The sequence below is a fragment of the Sturnira hondurensis genome, unplaced genomic scaffold (genome assembly GCF_014824575.4).
Source record: "Sturnira hondurensis isolate 20B ecotype Veracruz unplaced genomic scaffold, ASM1482457v3 Scaffold0021143, whole genome shotgun sequence".
Lineage (NCBI taxonomy): Eukaryota > Metazoa > Chordata > Mammalia > Chiroptera > Phyllostomidae > Sturnira > Sturnira hondurensis.
The window spans coordinates 25,400,186-25,415,423 of NW_028093774.1; the positions used below are offsets into that span (position 1 = coordinate 25,400,186).

General features: G+C 45.7%; 1 protein-coding gene across 4 annotated transcripts in view; it reads right to left on the reverse strand.

Annotated features, from left to right (window-relative positions):
* RAD51B (RAD51 paralog B) overlaps positions 1-15,238 on the reverse strand; it is a 519,294-nt gene that overhangs the window by 47,881 nt on the left and 456,175 nt on the right. For all 4 annotated transcript variants that reach the window (XM_037031686.1, XM_037031684.1, XM_037031685.1 and 1 more), the window contains one exon: positions 168-271. In XM_037031686.1, the coding sequence (XP_036887581.1) occupies positions 168-271 (104 nt within the window). The remainder of the gene's footprint in view (positions 1-167; positions 272-15,238) is intronic.

Here is a 15,238-nt window from a genome sequence, read left to right on the forward strand (position 1 = left end):
GGGTCTATTCTTACAGCTTTTCTCTCCGTGTGACCTGTCTCCCCACTTCATTACTGCTGTTGGAGCAGACAGGGATTCTGGCTTTCCCCGCCCCTACTTTCTGTCAGTGTTGGACCAGGACAGACAACGTGGCCTCAACAGCCACAGAACTTTGTCAAATCACTCACCTGTCTTCTCTCTGAACCAAGGTGCTGGAAAATCAGCCGAGTGTTCACGCTGTGGCTCCAGGTGTTCCCCAGTGCGGCTGTCACACAGCTGGGTCCAGAAGCGCCTGCAACAAAGCGGGGAATAACTGTGAATATGGATGCCCTCTGGTGATGGTGTTTCATATGCACCACAGTCCAGTCATCGCTCATTGCTTAGTGAGTACCCAGAGGCTCAGTTCGTTACCACAGAAGTTGACGAATTAGGAAGGAGAGGGGCGAAGGAATGTAAGACTGAAAATAAAAGGCAGCACAGGTTTCCTTCGGCTTCAGGGAAAGTGACCGTTGCTGGGCTTAAAGGGGGCAGGTCTGTATCAGTAAGAGGTCACACTGCGAGGCAGTTTGGAACCATTGCTCATTGTAAGTCAAGCCACTCAACATCCACAGCAGAAAGGCAAAACGGTACTACACAGAATAAGAGCTGGTTATGAAATAGTCTGTGACACTTCTTTTTGGCTCGGTAAGAATCTGAACTCAGTTTTCCTTATCAGTATAGAAATGGTGGCACATGCACACAAAATTTCTTTGCTCTTGCAAACCCTATACCCCCATCCCCACACACACGTACCCGGAAGAGGAATCTGGAAGGTCTCGCCACTTCGTATCTCTGCATTAGACATCCCTAACCCAAGAGAATCATTCTTTTACCATCTAAGACTTTCCGGAAAGGGGAGGATCTGAAGCAAACATCTGAGTTTCTAGTTGCCCCCACGCAGTACTTCAGCTACCACCATACACCTCTAAAGCTACCATGATGCCTCTTGACATCGCCAGGAGGAAACCATTTCTGCTCGCCTCCTCTTCTTCCTTCTTAGAGGCAGGCGGACAGGGCCCACCATTTAGTAGACAGCCTTTGCTACCTTATCTTGGTTTCCTCCGAACTCGGGTGCCCACTTTTGGCTGGGCCCTGGGAGGAATCCTATATTTAGGGAGGCATACCATCCTTTGTGCCTGAGGATAAAACACTAAGTGTTGGACAATACTTGGTCATCTGCGCCTGCGTCCTGCTCTGGCCCCATCACTCTAAGCTTTCTCGTTGGATGGTCTCCTCTTAATTTCCTGACTTCTCTGTTCTCAACCTCCCTGACCTCTTGTCAGCAGTTGATAGAGCCTCCCCCTTCCTTGACATCCAATAGTCTGGCCTCTTCTGCTTCCTCTTCTACCATGTTGATTTCTTTCCCTTCTATTTTTCTTCTCCCTCTCTTCTTAAGGGGCAGACTTCATGACCTGGCCATAATCAAAATTTTTCCTAAATGTTGTGCCTTCAGTGGCTAGGAAATAAGTCAACACAGACACCAGGTGTTTACATTTTTAACATGTAGAAAGTCTCTACCATCACAAAAAAGATAGACACTCTTCCATTTTTCTTAAAAAAATCCCAGTCTATTTTCATTTTTCCTTGCTTGACAGAGACACATTAACAGAGAAGTGTTTTCTGCTACGAGAACATCAACAGTGCGAGGGCCCGAGCAACTGATGATTTTCCCTTTGTACATTTTTATAAAACAGTGCTATTGAGATAATTCACACACCCTACAGTCTACCCATTTAAAGTTCAGTGGTTTTTACTGTGTGCAGAATTGTTCAACCATCACCACAATCAACTTTAGACCATTTCATCTCCCCAAAGGGAGCCCCACACCCCTTACCCGTGAGCCTCTGGCCCTTCGTTCCTGCCCCCAGTCCCAGGCAACCACTAATCTCTGTCTGTTTACTCTGAAGTGTTAGGGGAGAATGGGGGGTAGTGGAGACTGCGATGAATTAAGAGAATTCGTCTAAGACCTCAAGGGGGAATCCCCTGTTGAGCTAACAATGGCTGTTGTCATGTGAAAAAATTAGTTCACAGTCAGCCACATCTTTTGCTTCTTAAAACAGATGCTAGAAATCAATATTTTAAGTACAGTCTCCTGATTTTTTTTTAAAGATTTTATTTATTTATCTTTAGAGGGGAAGGGAATGAGAAAGGGAGAGAAACATCAATGTATGGTTGCCTTTCGTGGGTCCCCTGCTGGGAGTTGGCCTGCAGGGAACTGGCCTGCAACCCTGATTTTTAAATATTGGTTTAATTATTTAACTTTAAAAACACGCAAATAAGCATGCTTATGAGTCAGGTATGACTCATTCCCACCAAGCTTGCCATGTCTGCACTCTGTGGACGAGCTCTAAGCCTTTGTCTTGGCCTCTGACTTGCCTCAGCACCTGTCTGCTAGTTTGAACCACAAGAACTGTAAGCCTGACGTAATGAATTTTAGCCCCATAAATTCACTATCTTCCAATAAAGCTCCCATCTTCCCATAGAGACATACTCTTCTTTTCTTGTGCCTGTTTTAGGACTTCCGTTCAGTCTGGTTTGAAGCCTCGGGTCTACTTTTAAACTTCTCCTTCTCCCATGCTCCTCACGTCCAATAAATGGTAAAGTCCTATCAGCTTACCTATAAAATCTCACCTGCGTCCCTCCCCTCCCCTCCCCTCCCCTCCCCTCCCCCTTTCCTCCCCCTTTCCTACCCCAACCTTTGATCAGACCCCATGGGCTCTCACCTGGGGATGAGCTGCCCGCCCTGTCAGTCTTCCCTACTGGAAGCCCATCTCTACTGCCCGGTTAACCCCCCTAAGCAAACCCCCCTAAGCACACTACCCTGCCACTTATGGGATGATCAGCATGCTCAGAAGCTTTCTTTTTTTTTTTTTTTTAAGATTTTATTTATTTATTTACCTTTAGAGGGGAAGGAGAGAGGGAGAGAAACATCAATGTATGCTTTTTGTGCATCCCCTGCTGGGAGTTGGCCTGCAGGGAACTGGCCTGCAACCCAGGCATGTGCCCTGACTGGGAATTGAACCACGATCCTCTGGTTCGCAGGCCTGTGCTCAATCCACTGAGCTACACCAGCCAGGGCGCTCAGAAGCTTTCAATGGCCCCCAAGTGCCTTCGAGTGGATCTAAACTCCTAGGACTAGCATTCAAGGCTCTTCAGCCTATGCCCAAGCTGCCTTTCCACCCTGTCCCACTTCACATGGATTTCACTCCAATTGACCACTTCTTCTCCACAGCCCCTCCACACCTGGAAGGCCTCTATGTCCACAGGTTGTCCTCAAGATTACTTCCTTCGTGCTACTTCCCTGGTCATCACAGAACTAAGTTTTCCACCTCAAACCCCCATAATATTTTCACTCTCTCATGTTACTGCCTTTGCCTATTTTATGGTCTATAACTTGTATGCTTTTCTTATCACCCCTAATATATATTTCAAAAGAGCCAAATCCACATCAGATTTGTGCTAGTATGCCTGAATCACTTTGCACGAGGTCTGAGACACAGAGGGTGCTTAATAAATACTAGTTAAAAAATAGTTGTTCATAAGTTATTCTTACTGACCATGGAACCGTGTTATGCACTTATTTTAGCAGCAGATCTATATCCTTAATTCTGTGTTACTGAAGCTAAAGTTAATAAGTTTGCATTTTTCATGCAGACTCTAGAAGCTTGTTCCTTACATGCCTGCTAGTGATAGGATGAAGCAAGGCTGAGCCTTAAAGTTTGCCAGAGAAAAGCTACCTGTGAATCATTAGAAAATACTAATTACCTAAGCACTCAAAACTTTTTCTTGGTAATAAAACTGTAAGAGCGCCCCAGGACTAGAAGATGTTTTCAGAAATCAGAGCCATATTGGGCTCATAGCCACCATTTAAAGAATTCCATGTTCCTAAACAGTGTTTAAAAATACCATATACTTTGCTGTTGTCTGGACAGGTAAATTCAGATCCTAACTAAGGGCCATGGGGGCCAATGACCATGGAAAAGTCCCCAGTGGAAACCCTGACTGAGCAAGCTTGAGGAGATAAATTATCAGGAGTGCTTACAGACATTAAGTCACCTACAAGAGCAAAAACAGCAAGACCTTGAATGTTAGTGATAAGGAAAGACAATATTTTTAAAGTATTATATGCTAAGCACTAGGTAAGCCCTTTATAGAGGGAGCCCTTTATATCTTGTTTGAGCTGCATATCTCAGTCCCATCTTTTTACAACTTCACAACCACTCTATGAGATAGGTACTATCATCCCTATTGATAGACTAAGTCTGCAGGAGATTAAGTAACTACCCCAAGGTCACATGGTTGGGTAACAACAGAGTCAGTGCTGGAGAGCAGGCTGATAGGAGCTTAACCTCTTCTCCAATGAGCGTTCCCCAGGCTCATTATGTCAAATAGCCTGCTACTTTGCTGGCCAGGGGGGCTCCAGGAGGGGCCTGAAGAAACCAAAAGGACCATCTTGGGGAAGACACTCATGGGGTGTATTGTGAGCATCTTACCCCTCAACTCTGCTGCCACTTATGCTCCACACTCAGCATCCTCTTCTGATGTGCAGTGATAACCCAGGGCAAGGGGTTTCCAGAAAGACATGCATGCTCTGGCTGGGCAAGGTATTCCATCTCGCTCACCTGGCCTGGCAGCTGGATGCATGCAAATCACGTGGCCTAAAGCTGACCCTCTCTGGTTGAAGGTTTAACAACCTGATTGGGATTAGAAAGTTATCTCACTTAATAGGGTCTCAAATATGGGAAACAAATGAAGGGTGCTGACAGGTGGTAGAATCACTTGAGTGAGAAATGGGAGAAGGGAAGTGGGGAAGCTGCCAGTCACTATACACTTGTAACTTTTTTTCCAACTGGAAAACAGTTGTCTTTGACTTTGCAGCATTCCTATGGGGGGGGAGGGGCTGGTATAAATGATCATTAGCACTGTTTATGGGAAACTTAAGGTGGAAGGAATTTGCTTACTGGCTTTTCAGAAAAGGTGATTTCCTGCCCAATGACCTAATTGGTCAGGAAATAGATAAGTAAATCTTGTCTATGCTCATTGTAAGCGGAAGTTCTAGAAATTGGGGCACTTGCTCCCTCTCTCCTTTTTGATGACTGTGATATTTAGACCTGCCAAGGCAATATGACTTCATTGTGCTAAAATTAGGTTGATTTTAACACGAATTAAAAAAATCAAATAAATGAGCTGAGTTTTAAAAATATTTTCATTATTGGGGATTTTTCATGTCTCAGGGTCCAGCCTGCAAAAGTATCTGAATAAACGACAGAGAAATCTCACTGATTTACTGTGAAGTCAGGTCTCTCTAAAGACTGTGGGAACACTCACCCCCCACTCTCTCAGAGGCTCTTTTAGGTAAGTCAAAGCGTTGCTCCCTTCCTGTGTTTGCTTACCCGTCTGTAAAATGTGAACAATAACTCTTGCCTCCGGGCAACCGAAGGTTCCTGGTGACCCTTAGATGAAGATACTCGGTGTGTATAAATGACAGAAACAATGACGATCACACACTACAGATACAATCTGGGAAGAGAAGGAGTTTAATCATCATCTTCCACATTATTTACTCTGCTAATAATGAGGCAAGCTAGTAAAGTTCCGTAATGAAGTGGTTAAAACAACACGATTTGGATTCTGGACCCTCTTCCATAACCACGCACTATCTTTTGGATCCAATCCCCCACTCCTTCCGAGCGGGAGTAGGTGACGAAGACAGATTTCCCACAAGGCAAGGGGCTTTCTCTCTGCTGTGCACACACAGGGTGTGTAGTCTTGTGCAATCAGAGTGGAGGAGGATAATCAGGTTGCTATGCAGTCTTGATTTCCAAAAAGGTAATGGGCCTCTGGTACCAACCTGTGTCAGTATTTAGAAGGGGCCTGTTGGACAGCCTTCAATGAGGAAGCTTCTCCTCTGAAAACATTTCAATTTATGACTCCTGTGGCCAAGCATTTCTGCGAGGTCAAACTGAATCTTCAGTACATAACATAAAAGTGTCTGCTGTGCAGCAAAGGGGTCAACTTTAAAAGAGTAGGCTTTTCCATGTTAAAATAAATTAAAGCATAAACAGAGCAGTGACTCCCAGAATGAGGAACACGAGGGAAGGAAAAGTTCAGGGCTTAAAAGAGGGCTGGATATTCTGGACATTTTGTCCCTCCTGTCCCTTCAGATGAAGGGCAGCTTAATGAGAGTAGAAAGAGGAAATTTAAAAGAAAGACAAGTATTTCTTTTAAAAGAAAGAAAGACAACAAAAGAAAAAAAGGAAGATGGTAAGTTACCAGTGGAACTGACATTCTCTTTCTTATCTCTTGTTTTCATGTTCTAAAGCACGTTCTATACAGCACACGGCAGCGCTGGTCAGCTGCTGGCTAGGAGGCAGGACCTGGGAGTTCCATTTCTGACTTTAGAGAGACCAGGAAGGAGGAGGAGAGTGGTCGGGGAACATCAGAGTAGGCCCTGGTAATGACCAGTACTTTGACCTCTCTGGGCCTCCACGTCCATGACAAGAAACGGTTCTTCAAAATGATCTCGAAAGTTCCTGCCTGTGCTAAGAACTTTGAATCTATGGTATTTTGATGACAAGAAATTAGTTCCTCATTCTGGACCTCCCTTTTTCCAGGAAGTTTAAGAATGCTCTACTCCAGTGATTTTCAAACTTTTTCATCTCATGGCCCACATAAACTAATGGCTAAACTTCTGTGGCACACCAAAAAATATATTTTTTGCCAATTTGACAAAAAATAAGTATAGTTTTAATTGATTTACAAAAAAACCCACAATACTAATTACCTACCATTTTTGCTCCAAAGTGACTTTTTAAAAAATCAGGTGCCTACACTTGTATATAAGGATTTCTGTTACCAAGAATTAACCAGTCAGATGCAACCATATTATGCAACATGACCAATAAGGTGCAACTCTGTAATATGGCTTATGTATTTATGGTTCAAGACAGGGCATTCACACTGATTGGCTATTGTTACTTTGGCCATTGTCACTTTTTTATTTGACAGTCCAAGGGAAAAGGGGTCAGTGGCCTTGATTAAACAGTCAGGTATTACATGTTTAAAAAGTGTTTGTGGCACACTGGTTGAAAACTGCTGCTCTATTCCACGTGCTATCTTTAAATGGCTGTGACTGACCCAGCACCCATTCAAGCCTGAAGAGAGTACAGATGTGTAGTTCTTTTTCTGGAAGCAGATTTCTCTCTAGATGAGGCTGTTTCTTAGTCTGTCCTACCTACTAAAACCTTGTGATGGGCGAACATTTGTTGGCCAGTGGCCAAGACCTAGCAAACACAACTTCATAGCGACAAAGCTTAAAGATGGGATCTGAGTAAGAGAGCGGAGATCCGAAGGGAATCATCGTGCATTGAGTTCAGTTCCCCTGTTTAACACCAGGGCCATGGAATTGCTGGGCTTCAGCATGTTTTTTGTTGGGTCATGCATCTGAATTGGGGAAGTGACTGAGAATCTCGGTCAGCCCCAAAGGAAAGATGAAGTAGGGAACATCTAGAGCTACTCTGTCCTAAATTTCCCAGAGTATCCTCGACTGCCTCCATGAGTGGATCATTAGCTCTTGTTCTACTCAATGCAGAAAGGTAGAATTTCAGCAAACAGTGTTAAAGAGGGTGGATGGGGTGTAAACAAGGGAGAAAGACTGCTGGCATTAGGCTTTTTCTAAAAGAGGCATTCAAGATGACTTCATGCTCAGAGAGGCCATAGGACAAAAGTATCGCATAGGCTCAGACATCCATCCTCCAGCAAAATTAATTTCCTTGGGGGCTTGCGGTTCACTAACTGAACCTGTGAGCCAGCTGTATTTAGTGTGCACTCTACTTCCTTGGGCCTCTAAAATTGACAATGGTCTGTAGGTCAAGTTCCAACGGAAGTGATATTTCTGACCTAGCTCTATAAATAGAGCACTGGAAAAACCCATCAGCTGCAAATGGCCCAGGGACCACACGCTATCTATTAAGCAAGTAACCACAGTCTCTGTGCTGCCATTTTAGATGAGAAAAAAAAATCTTTTGTTATTTATAATCTTCAGAGCTTTGAGATTCTCAAAATACTTTAAAGCTATTAGTTTTCTTTCAGATTTACAAATAAAGGATCTGAGGCATAAAACCACATAATAACTGCCTCAATATCATCTGCCCACTGAGGAAGGCATCTGGCCTGGTAAAGAATAAGTCTCCTTCACTTTGGTAAAGCGGAAAATTTCATTTCCAATGTCTCTTGGCTAGAGGTGAATGCGGCTCAGAGTCTTTACTTACACAACACACCTAGACTGATCCAAGTTTCCATAAAACTTGTTACTGAGGAAGGTAAGAAATGTGAAGAAGACATGAAAAGGTGGGGCAGTCAGGACCTTTGGAATGCAAGAGTCAGGCTGGATGACTCTCCCGCAGCAGAAGGTAGAGACGGGGTTAGCTAATTGCGGGGACAGAGACTGGTATGCGCTGGCACAAACCACTGAAACAACTGGGTTGGCTTTTGTGGGGGGAGAAAATTCTTTAACTTTCCCAGAGTCTTAGAAAGGTTATAAAATTTATCGCCCCACCAGGACACTTCTGAAAGTGAAAGTAGGATATTTTAATAATTTTGCTGAGCTGACAGATAAACCAGGACTGTTCTGGACAAACCAAGATGTATGAACACCCTACAGAGGTAGCATGTAGCAAATGTCCAAAATCAGCATGAGGATGCTCACCCTACAGGAAAATGGTCAATCTTGCCCTGGCTGGTGTGGCTCAGTGACTGAGTGCCAGCCTGTGAACCAAAGGGTTGCAGGTTTGATTTCCTGTCAGGGCACATGCCTGGGTTGCAGGCCAGGTCCCCAGGAGGGGGTGTGTAAGAGACAAACACACATTGATGTTTCTCCCCCTTTCTTTCTCCCTCCCTTCCCTCTCTAAAAATAAATAAATAAAATCTTTTTAAAAAGAAAAGAAGATGGTCAGTCTAGAATCTATCTCATTCACTGACCAAAGGTTCAATAAGGGATACTGCATGGGACTTCTCTCCTACATTTGCGGTGACAGGACCATCTTTGAAGATAGCTAGGAAAACCGCAACAGGCTTGAACTAGGGTGTCTGCATAGAAAGAAGCAATTTCCTCTCCACCTGGCTCAGCTTCCAACATTCCCCAGGAGGCCAAGACTCTGAATCCTTTCTCCAGTAATAGCACAGCTTTCCTCTTGCTATCTTCTATTTCAGGGGGAAAATATCCTGAATGGTGACCTGTAGCTAAGTCTCCTGACCCTTTGAAAAGAACTCTTTAATTAAAAATAAATTCACTTGCTAGAGAAAACACATCCTATCCTTAAGTAAATACTAACAAAATAAGACAAAGAAAACCAAAACCCAACCATTTAAGGGAATCAAGCTGCAGCATTTTCTTTCTGAATTTAGGCTTCGTTCAATATAAGCCAGGAAGATGCTTAGGTGAAGCAGACTTTCCTTCACAACAGTGTGTTCTGCCTGCTCACTGTGTGTAACTGAATCCCTCCAGTCGTGCCCATCAGCCGTCATGGTATGAGCCTTGCTCTTCCACTCTCGTTGCAGAATCTGAGGCAGCTAGATTCTGGTGTGGTCATCATCTCGTTTGTGGATCACTGGATCTTTTTTCAAGTGACTTCTTTTCTTCTGGCTGCAGCAGAATACTTATTCTGATTTTAGTTGGTTTATTGTCTTGACTGCTGGGAAAAGAATCACACTCAGATGTGTGCAATCAGGCCATGGCCTTCAGAGAAAGCTGGGATGAGGAAAAAGTGGCATATCCTTTATCAGTTTTAAACTGTCATGAAGTAATATTTGTTAGCTTTACATAGCCAAGGAACTGGTCTGCACAATGAGTAAGAAGGTGACAGCCCACTTGACTGAAGGGCAAAGGCACACACTAACAGTCACGGGGTCTGTCTTTGGGAAATCAGCACCAGGCAGGCCCAGGACCCGAGAGGCCTTGGCTGACGCACGGCTGGGCCCAGGCACATCTGCTTTTGCTTCAGGCTGGCCCTGGATCACTGGTTCTTTGCAAGTAACAGGGACAGAAGGGAAAAAGAAATTCTGCTTATCAGGAAATCTGTTCCTGAAGAAAAACATTTCTGCGAAAACATCAGTGGCTTAAAATATCATTAATGAAAAAAGACATTTCAACTCAATGCACTGTCTAATCCTAGACTGGACTCTAGATCCAAAAAAAGAAAGCAAGATTGCCAGAAGGACATTATTTGGCCACCTGGAAAAGTCTGAATATGGCTGGTGAGTTAGGTAACAGTATTATATTAACGTGAGTTTCCTGGGGGAGATCACTGTGTTGTGGTTATGCAAGAAAAGTTCTTGCTCTTTGGGGACAGATGCTAAAGTATTTGGGGATGAAGGATCATGATGTTTACAACTGACAGTCAAATGGTTCAGCAAAGATAATATAATAAATTAATATTATAAAAATGCATTGATAATAATGACATGGGATAGAACAAACGTAGCAAAATGTTAACAGTCTATGTGAAAGATATATGGGAGTTCATAAAATTTCCATGGATATTATATTTAAACTCTTAAAAAAATGTAGACTGGCCTACCCTAAGAGTTGACCTGCGTCTCTGATACAAAATTAGGACATGGGTCCTAGCCAGTGTGGCTTAGTGTGTTAGAGGATCGTTCCATGGATCGAAAGGCCGTAGGTTTGATTCCATGTCAGGGTACATGCCCAGGTTGTGGGTTTGATCTCTGTTTGGTGTGCATATGAGAAGGCAGCCAATCGATGTTTCTCTTTCCCATTCAGTCTCCCTCTTTTTCTGTCTTCCCCCCTTCCTTTCTCTCTAAAAGCAATGAAAAAGTGTCCTCAAGTGAGGATGAGAAAATTAAATCAGGATATGAGACTGGCTCTCTGGAGAAATTCCCAGGGCATTGTTTCATATGTGTCTTTATGCATCAGAATTACCTGGTTTACTAAAAAAAAAAAAAAAAAAAAAAAGCAGACTCCTTGTCCCCACCCCACTAATGAACCAGAATCTCTGAGGGGTGAAGCCCAGCAGCCTGTTCTCCCAGATGGTCCCTATGCACCCCAAAGTTTGAGGAAAAAGAAGATCCATTAGGCATTTGCTGTTTTGCTTGCAACTGTAAACTTCTCGGACTCTGTGGATGGTCTGTGCTCTGTCGTGGGCACGTTTGCATTAGAAAATCTCCACCTGGTATCTTGGGATGTGGTTCTGCACCCTTTCCACTGTGGAAGACACTACTCTGGTGAATGCTCTTTGGCCCAGTTGTTAAGACTCCTAGCTGCTGACTTTATCCCCCCACCCTCCTTCCCAAGGGGAATAGAGGAGAGAGGTAAATGCTCTTTAAAAATGCCATAATTCATCTGGTCAGAGTTATTCTTAGAGGAGCCACCCCAAACCCTAATTCACAAAGTGGAGGAGGGGCAGCTGACAGCCTGTGGCATGAAACAGGACCGGGCTAGTGATGGGGCCCCAGGCCCTGCTCAGGCAGAGACCCTCATTAAGGTCTCCCAGTCCGGACCCGTGACCTGCTTTTCTTCTGGACGGCAAATGTAGCTCAGCTGTTGGAGTTTGAGCTCCCCTTTGTTTCATTAGTGACAAAAGGAACTGAGTGTAAGTAAGTACAGGAGTAAAGAGAATAAAGTGACACAGCAGATGGAAACCTCCAGGTGCCTTGAAAACTCCACAGTGCTTAAGCACACCTGATGAGTTCAATGTTACGTACACACACACTGCTTCCCTCTATTCCACAGCACTGGGATAATCCCTATTCCCATTTTGCAGACAAAGAAGTGACTTGACAACCGGAAGCCACCTGGCCAGAGGCAGAGCTGGGGCCCGCGCTCAGGAATTCTATGACTCTCCACTGTCCCAGCTGCCTCCCTTTTGGCATCAGAGATCACATCATTGTGGAGAATGCTTTTAATTATCACCTTGCCCAGAGTGAGGAGATTTATGGCTATGCTTTCCTCCGGCCCCATCTCAAGCACCCCTTTGGGAAGTAGAATGATCATGATAGAATCAGGATATTTGCAGGCGTGGGAGGGAATGGAACGCTGATGTCACACGTTTGTTGCCCCTGGAGGCTCTGAGCAGGGGGTGGGGATGAGGGTAAGAAGTAGACCGCTGAACGGCCTGGCCAGGCAATCCTGGTGTCCTCGGCATCCTAAGTTGCCAAGGGTTCTTTGGGTTTACTTTCCCAAACTGGTGAATTCAGCTTGGCTGCCAAGTTTCTTCCTTTCAACTTTAGTTTCCCTGACCTCTGGAGTTAAGAGAAACTAAGTCAAGGCTAAGGGAAGCTGCTGCCCTTCGCCCTTTTTGGGGTATGCGCATGTGCGTGGGCACATATAGCTTGAACGATACCCCCACGGCCATCGTGCTGACATAAGGCTCACAATAAACTGGAGGCACAGAGAAGGGGAAACGCCGTTTACGGCAGGAATTCACAGTGGCCCCCGGACCACAAGCTGCAAGTCTGAACAGCGTGCAGGCTGAAGGGTGTGGGGGCATCCCTGGCAATGGAGATAACTTTAACTTCCTCAGTGTTCCTTCACAGAGGGCCCGATCCCCAGGGGTGCAGCCTGTACTTTCAGGCAGCGGACACGTGGTAGGAGAGGGAAATGATGAACAAAACATGCTGATGCTAACAGGGCTATTTCCACTGGGGGAACTGGTTTGGTGGCATCGGGCAGTCAGTGCACATCCGTGAAATATGAGTTCTTAAGCAAAGCAATTTCCTTTTTCCTTGAAGGCCATTGTTTTTCTAGAAATGAGAAAGAACTGTAGGTTTACCGAAAATGATTAGATTCAGCAAAGTGATCAAGACCACCAACCTGGTGTAACTTGTTCCACATCTCAGATGTCAGTTGATACAAGACATCACAGCGAAGAATGATGGGGTAACAGTCCGGGATAATTAGGTTCCAGGCACAAGGCTCAATACCTGACAGGCATTATCTCTATGAGGGAGGCTCCATCATCATACCAGTTTCTTAGGGAAGGAAGTTGGGCTGCAGAGAGAGTGAGTGGCCACCTAAGGACACTTGGCAAGTGGCAGAGCAAGGAAGTGAACTCAGCAGTCTGACCAGACCCTTCTTTCACGGTGTCTTAGAAGATATCACAAGATGACTGTCCACCTCCTTTGGGCGTGCAGACTCAGGGAGACCCGCTCACGTCCTCCTTTTCTTTCCCTCGTTAAGTTGTGACACTGAATTTCTCACTCAGTCACCTGGGCCTGTCTGGAAAAGCACGCTTGAGTCGTGTTCTGTCCCTGTTGTTGGGAAACTCTTTGACATGCGATAGGTTTCTAGAAATTGATAACGAAGAAAAAGAAATCTCCAGGTTCTGTAGATTTCCAACCAAAAATATGAAAAATAACTTCAGTTGCCAAAATCGTGACTGGCTTTCCCTCTGAGTCCAATCCCACATCTGGTTCGCCTTCTTTGCCAGAAGCACAGGATTTACTTATCCTCTTCATATTTTAGGGTGTTTCTACATTTTATAACATTTCTGTATAGAATTGCTGTGTTACTCATCATCGCAACCCCATTGATAATTACATTATGTCTTGTATCAGCATTAACGCTACAAAGAAAAATGAGCAGAAGGTGCAAGGGACGGGGTCAGAGGAGCCCCGCAGGGAGCCGGAGAGTCCATTTCCTCACCTGAGGCCTGGAATGTGTGTGTGGGCCGGGCCGGGGGCCAAGGATCGTGTGCGCGTTTGCACGCACTGACTGCAGCGTGGCCGGACGGAAACGGTTCCAGGTGCTGTCCACGACCAAACTCTCTCAGTCGTCTCCACAACAATATGAAGCTGGATACTGCGATGGCCCTGACTTTACAGATGACGAGAGTTTACCCACACTCGGTCAGCGAGCAAGTGACAGAGACCGGACACGGGCCCGGACAGGCGGGCCCCGGGCTCCAGCCCCCGGGCTCCAGCCACCGTGCGGTCAGACAGGCCGCCAGGGCTGGGAGTCCCTGCTCAGCCGACTCCCGGGTCCACAGCCGAGTCTGACGTTTTGCACTGTGCGTGCATTTGCGTGGATCCTGATAATGTCCTTAGCCAAGCAGGGCCCATAAAGTTTTTAAGACCTTACCATAGACTCCTCATGTTTATGAAACAGTGTAATGGTACAAACAGAAGAGTCACATATTCAGCAATTTTTTTTTTAAGTAGAAAAGTTTATCATCATTGTTCTGAAGGAAAGTGACATGCCTAAGGTCGCCCACTTAGTCACGGGTCAGCACTGGTACAAACACCCCTTCACAGACGCTGCTGGAGCCCCAGATCTGCTGCTTCTCCCAGAAGACACCGCGGCCTCCCGCCCGCGCAGGCGCCTCTGTGCACAGCGCTGTGCCAGGCCAGGGGTCCCCGCGGCCGCTGCGCAGCAGCCCTCGCTCTGCATTAAAGACCGCACAACAGCAACGTGACAGCAGCAAGCAGATAACCATAAAATAAATGGCGGAAAAAACCTCTGGGTTTCAAAATTTCCTCACATTGATCATCAAGGGAAGGAAAGGGAGGGTTCCTTCTTGAAAGAGGCGAGTGCCTGCCAGCAGGAACCTAAACCATTATTACTCTGTTTTCTTTTTTGCAGGACTGAAAAGTGTTCCTATCCTCCCCTTCCCATCCCTGTCAAGAGACTATCCCCCAAGACAATCACAAACTTAAAAATCACCAACTCTGGTTAAAAAAATTTTTTAAACAAAAACTCAAAACCCCACAGTGATCACAAAACAGCTTTGTGGGAATGAGGGGCAAGTTTTCTGTTAAGAGAGGCTAATTTCATCGGGTTGGGAAAAGAGAGAGATGAGGGGGAAAGGGTGGGAGCACAGAAGAAGGGGAGGCGGGAGAGGAGGGGATAAAGGAGGAGGAATCGCTGGCTTTAAAAAGCAACATTGTCCAGAGAGGTGAAAGGGAACAGATGGCCGTGGAGAATGTGGCCCTCAAAGCCTTGAAGAAAGGGGCAGTGCTGACAGATCTTGCTGTTTCCCATTGATGCCTGAATGTTCTAGTGTGGGGAGCGCGGCCAGTGTGCGGGACAGACCTCTGTTCCCAGAGGCTCGCTGGGGCATTGGGGTTGAGGCTCACTGAGAAAAAGAGCAGGCGAGGGGGCGGGGAGGGCAAGCAGCTGTGGCCACAGAGGGGAGGCCAGTGGGGGCGTGGGGGCTTCCACAGGCTTCTCTTCTGGGCAGGCCCGGGAGGTCAGCCCAGTGCTGGT